General features: G+C 50.1%; 1 protein-coding gene across 8 annotated transcripts in view; it reads right to left on the bottom strand.

Annotated features, from left to right (window-relative positions):
- Positions 1-6,000, bottom strand: part of Rgs3 (regulator of G protein signaling 3) — a 142,639-nt gene that overhangs the window by 65,890 nt on the left and 70,749 nt on the right. For 7 of the 8 annotated variants that reach the window (XM_031377601.1, XM_031377600.1, XM_031377605.1 and 4 more), the window contains one exon: positions 3,816-3,899. In XM_031377601.1, the coding sequence (XP_031233461.1) occupies positions 3,816-3,899 (84 nt within the window). Of the gene's footprint in view, positions 1-3,815; positions 3,900-4,022; positions 4,065-6,000 lie in introns of those variants that run through there. The other variant, XM_031377604.1, reaches the window with a different exon arrangement.

Genomic DNA, 6,000 nt, shown 5'->3' with positions numbered 1-6,000 from the left:
AAGCCTAGGGCTGTATGGAAGACTTGTGGGAGGAGCCACAAGGTGAGGAAAGCTCTAGGTCACCGCCCCCATCCCCCGCCTGCTCCCAGAGCTGAGAATATGGTCTAGACAGGAAGTGATTAAGGCATGAGAGAAAATTTCCCCCAAAGGTCGGTCAGGCAAAGGCCAGGGCTGGCACAGGCAAGGCAGATGGCAGGCATACCAGAGCAAAGCATGTGGACCCTGCTCCCCAACATCCTACCACCAGGAGCCTCACAATCCATGGAACACTGATTGCCCCCCATCTCCACGGTCCAGGTACCCACGGCCTTCCACCACTGGCCCTGGGGCCTGGGCCAGTCTTCCCGACACTCGCTTCTAGGACACATGTATTTCCCTGAATCCCAAGATTAGTCACAGAATCCTTACAACTCGGAGGGTGACTTCTCCCAAGTGGCCCTGACTAAAGCTTGCTCCTGGGCACCCGGCCATGGGGCTCAGCCTACCTGCAGACAACACCTTGATGCTTCAGTTAATGGTAAACCTGATGAGTCTGTGTAAACTGGGTGTGTGGCATCTTGGACTTCATAGTATTCCTGGAACCCAGCAAAAGCTCCGGCTGACCGTCCCTGGTGACCAGAACTGTGGTCAGGATGTGTGTAAGAGGCCGTTGTGAGCCTGACTTTGTGGTGCATGCCTTTAATTCCAGCAGAAGCAGGCAGGTCTCTAAGCTGGAGGATAGCTTGTTCTACAAATCAAGCTCTAGGACAGCCAAGGCTATACAGGGAAAGCTTCTCTCAAAAACAAAAACAATCAAACAAACAGGCCGCCACTAAATGAGGATTTGATCCGAGTGTGCATCCAGCAAGTTTGTGACTTCTGGGTGGGAGCCGGCAGAGCAGTGTATGCCGGGGGGGACAGGAGCAGCTCCCTAACATCACCGTGCTCGGAGAAGAGTCGTGACAAAGAAGCATGAGAGAGAACATTCAAGACATGCAGAGCTTCCAGCTACATAGCACCTTCCAGTTTACAACTCTGCTGCGCGGAGAGGCTGCCATACTCTTTCAGAAAAGTTTGGGAAAAGTTATTCCCTGGAGAATGACACAGAGTAACTAGATTCTAGGAACCCACCCACCCCCACCCTGCCCTGTTCTCAGAGGCTGCCCAGTGCCTGGTGGTAGCTGCTTTCCATTTTCAGTTTGAGGCACAGGAGACACACCGAAGCTCTGCTACGAGGCTGCCGCTATCCCACTCTGAGGAGAAGGGATGTGGTTACTTTTCTTGTCTTCAAATTAAAAGAAGACTACCTTCAGTCTGAAAGGGGGAGTGTCTTGTAGTTCTCAGCTTCCAAAGATCCAGGAGGCAAGATGTTGGGTGTGTTTGTGGGAGGTGGGGGTGATGGTGGTGGGGTAGGGGGCTGGGAGAGTAGCGGGGCCGTGGGGAGTGAGCTGTTCTACTATTGTGTTCCCTTGGTAACAAACGTACCAAAAGCGCCAGGGATCACGGAAAGCATCACTCAGCCAGAGAACCAAGCACTAATCCTGGCTCCATTCCCGACCAGCCTTGCGATTCTCGGGTCCTGGTTGAGCCTCAGTCTCCCTGGGCTTTTCTCCTGTCCTAAGGATGTTTTGGGCCTAATTGGGATCGTGCATGCAGCATGGGATCATGCATGTGGCACGCATGAGCAGTGAGGCTATGCAGTAAATACCTAATTTTTGTAGATTTAATGGTGAACAAGATAGGGGAGAGTAAATTAGACATTAGAGTATAGTTCAGGGGGCTGCTGTCCCTAATTAACTGGCTTCTTCTGGGCACGTCAAGTATGCAGCCACACCTCTCCAGCTCTGACCCTGCAACCACACACTTTTAAGCACCAAACCCAGCACCCAGGGACTTCTCACTCTTGCAGCCTACTTCCTGTCTCCCAGTGAAATGTCTCTCCCACTGAAGCAAGTGGGAGGTAGACAGGCTAAGGTCGTTAAGGAAGCTCTCCAAAGAGAGGTCCAGAGTGACGTCAGAAATCCCAGGGGTGCGGGAGCTGAGCAGGTAGGAAGAGGAAAGAGCCGTGTTGAAGACTGTGTGAGGTGCTCGCATAGGCTGTGGTGAGAACGGAGGCTGAGGGTGCAAGGAAAGTTAAAAGTTGCATTTATTTGGGCATGAGATAACCAAGCTGGTCAGATAAAAGGAGGGACAGGGCTCTGAGCCAGTGACAGCAGGCCACTGGCTCCAGGGCCCACCCCCTTGGAGCATGTTAAGATGCCTTCATTCTTTCCTTGACTCTAATGTAGTTGACTGCGACAGGCTAAACTGTAAGCAAGGGTGGCTTCTAAGGAGAAGCTTCACACAGGAGACCCTCTAGGCCACGCCACAGACAAGGAGGTAACTGAAAGGACTAGGACTTAGTGGCTGGGATAGAGTTGCCTCCCTCTGCCATGGTAAAGCCACAAGCTGATCCTGTAAATGAGAGGACCAGCTTAGCACAATGAACAGTCCTTGAGACACACCTGCAAGGCCAAGTCAAGTGACGAAGAACTAGCAGAGAGTCAAGGAGTGGATCGAGGCTTCAACCACCCATAACTGTGTGGGCAGCCTATGAGCAGTGAGTGATCCATCTCCCCCGTCAGTCCAGGAGGACAGGTATAGAGTGTGTGGGCTTGTCCCATGACAGCCCAGAGAATTAACCAACCTCAACAGAGATGACACTGGCTTCTATCTGTCTAGTTTTTGCCATTGCATCACAAAACCTAAAAGAAGGGAAGCCAGAGGATTTTTCTTCCCTGGGGACTCCCAGTAAGAGTTTTGCTTATTTTTCCTTAATCTTTCTGAATAAAGCTTATATTCTGCTTTCCATACTTTCAAGAGGCCACATCCATTAACCTTCTTTGGCCTAAGACAACAAACATAGAGCTATTGTCCCAGGTCAATCCTTAATGCTTGACTGCTCCAGCATCTCCTGCCCTTGAGTCATGTACAAGACCGCGGGAGGTCTCATTGAATTAAAAAGTCACCAGTCAGGGGAGGAACAAGCACACAGTCTCCTGGGGAGCCCTCCTAAAAGGGAAGATACTCGTAGGGAACATAGGTGTCCTGATCTGCTTGCTTACAATAAAACACAAGCAAAGCCAACTTCTGGTGTTAGCTCCAGTCATAGAGTGTCCAGGAGGATAAAGATACAAGTAGCTACCCTCAGACCCTGCCCTCTACCACAGACATGCACAAACCCACTGGTAAGACTGATGAGGAAAGCAGAAGTCACCAGAAGCCAGTGACAGAGCTGGGGCTAGATACAGACTTCCTACATCCAAGCTTGTTCTACAGTGTGGGTGAGGGAGGTTCTCCCAGTTAGAGATAAGCTGGTTCCCAGGAAGAAAGACCCTGACCCCTGTTGACAGGGCTAGAGCTGGGGGAAGGGTATGGAGGGTTGCTGTAGACTGAGCTCTCAGAAGGGGGTGTGGGGTTGGGTTCACAAAGAAAGACTCAACATTCCCCTAGTGATTCTCTTTGGCTAGACTTTAATCTTCAGGGGAGCTTATCTCAGCTGGGATAAACTGTTATCTTTTCTCCTCCTGGGATAAACAATGAGATGTCTTTTTAGAGACTAGAGGTATGCTTTTTCACCATACTTATGATCAACTTTCAGAGAGAGAGAGAGAGAGAGAGAGAGAGAGAGAGAGAGAGAGAGAGAGAGAGATTGTAACTAGAAGGTAAACAGCTGGGTAACCTCTGGGTAAGGCTTTTGGAAGCCTTTCAGGTCTCCACCCTGAGGCTGTCTCGATCTCCATAGGAAGAGAGGAAACCCAGCCGGTTTCCAGCGGGGCTGCGCAGGCAGGTCTTACCTGGGAAGTCTTGTTCCTCCCCTCGTACAGCAGCAGCTCTTCTGATAGCAGGAGAGTCCGGGCAGGGTTACAGAGATCTAGGGGCTGAAAACCAGTCACACTGAGTGGGAGTGCAAAGGGCAGTGTGCCAAAGCCAGAGCAGAGAACGCTCTTGCAGAGGGAGAAGGCAAGACTGCCTGCCCTCCTCCTACCGCTGACCCCACGCACCCTCACACTCGCAATGGAAAGAGAAAGACAGCTCAGCTCTGCACAGCCAGACCTCATCAAAAGAGCTGCTCTCTCTCTCGACAGGAAGTTGAGCCACATGCTCAGGCCTTGCAGTTCTCCCCTGGTGCCCGCCCCCACCCCGGGCTCCAGCACCCTCCCAGCTCTCCTCTGTCCTGTGTATGCCTCAGAGGGAGATCTCTGCTGTCAGGCCCAGGAGGCATCTTGAGGGCCTTATGCCAAGAGATATGGCCACTCAAGTCTCTTCAAGGCCAGGAGGATCCCCACCCCACTCAGGTCCCAGGCTGAGAAAACCCGACTCCTTCACTTCAGCAGCCAGTTCCCACTCAAACTTCCAGTCCCACCTCAAAGACCGTGCCTAAACTCTGCCTGACCCTCGCAGAGACGCCTGTCCTTGGTAAATTTATCACATGGCTCCCCAATCCCTGACCTCAAGCAAGGGATGTAGAAAGATAACAAGACAAGCATCAACTTTGTGCTACAGCGGGGGATGGAGCTTCAAGAGTAGGCTATTCATAAACAGAAGGGAAAAATCTGATGGAAAGCAGGGCAAGGTCAGTCATCGAGCTGGGTGGGGAGGTCACGGAGGGAAGGGAAAGCACTGCAATACAGAAGAGGTGGGACAGCATCTGGATGGACAGCTGTCCGCTATGGCTATTCCTCCGTAGGTATTCACCTCTGATTCTCTGTTTTGCACATGAAAGTCGTAAGCCATTTTTTTACCTCTCTCTCTCTCTCTCTCTCTCTCTCTCTCTCTCTCTCTCTCTCTCTCTCTCTCTCTCTCTCTCTTTCTTGGCAGGGTTTCTCTGTGTAGTCCTAGCTGCCTGGCAGACCTGGAACACATTCTGTAGACCAGCTGGCCTCAGACCCAAGAGATCCACCTGCCTCTGTCTCCTAAGGCATATGCCACCACCTCCCGGCTTGAATATTTCACAATTTAAATTTTTTTTAGTTTTTATAATTTTAAAAACTAACTTAAGCTGGGGAGGTGGCACATACCTTTAACCCCAGCACTCAGAAGGCAGAGACAGACCCATCTTTGTGAATTCAAGGCCAGACTGGTCTACATAGTGAAGTTCAATACAGCCAGGGCTATATAGATACCCTTTCTCCAAAAACTAAAAAAAAAAATACCTCAAAACCTAATTTACAAATTTTTTAAAAAGCTGTACTATTCTTATTATGTGTGTATGTGCACAAACACATAACATGTGGATCAGGCATGTACACATACACATATATACATATGGAGTAGGCATGCACACATGTACACTCACACACACACACACACACACGTGGAACAGGCGTGTGCATGCTGTGGGTATGAAGGCAGGAGGATGACTTGCAGAAGTCGCTTCCCTCCTTCCACCATACAGGTCCCAGGGATCGAACTCAGGTCGTCAGGTTCAGCGGCGTGCACCTTACCCTACTGGGGCATCTTGCCAGACTTAATTTGTAATAAAAATTAAAAGCCAAAGCCAAAAATAACCAGGCAGGTAGCATGCTCCTATAATGCTGAGAACGGAGGATGGAGTTGGACCATCCTGAGCTACACAGTGAAAGGCTGTCTACAAAGCCAAGGGCTATGGGCATAGCTCAGTGCTTGTGTGGGAGCAAAGCCTTGAGTTTGGCCCCCAGCTCTGCAGGAAAAGGGAAAGTGGGGGGAACAACATGGCTGGGAAATAAGAGCTTCTTACGTTTAAAAATGTGTAAACAACCCGAAAGGTCATATACGTGATATCCAAGGGGCAGAATTAATAAAGATCTGAGAAGAAAAAACTACAGAACATGTCTACTACCTATTCACCATTCGCTGGCTGTCAAAGCTGTTTCCAGTCCCTTGGTATTTTGGTCACAGTAGCAATAAACACAGAATGCATGGATCTCTATCTAGGATGTAGTCTCCTTTGGACTCAGTAGGAGTATGACTGGGTCATGTGATAGTTATCTACTAATTTAA

The sequence above is a fragment of the Mastomys coucha genome, unplaced genomic scaffold, assembly GCF_008632895.1.
Source record: "Mastomys coucha isolate ucsf_1 unplaced genomic scaffold, UCSF_Mcou_1 pScaffold18, whole genome shotgun sequence".
Taxonomy (NCBI): Eukaryota; Metazoa; Chordata; class Mammalia; order Rodentia; family Muridae; genus Mastomys; species Mastomys coucha.
The sequence above is the reverse complement of the archived record's forward strand: the minus strand, read 5'-3'. Positions and strand labels throughout refer to the sequence as shown.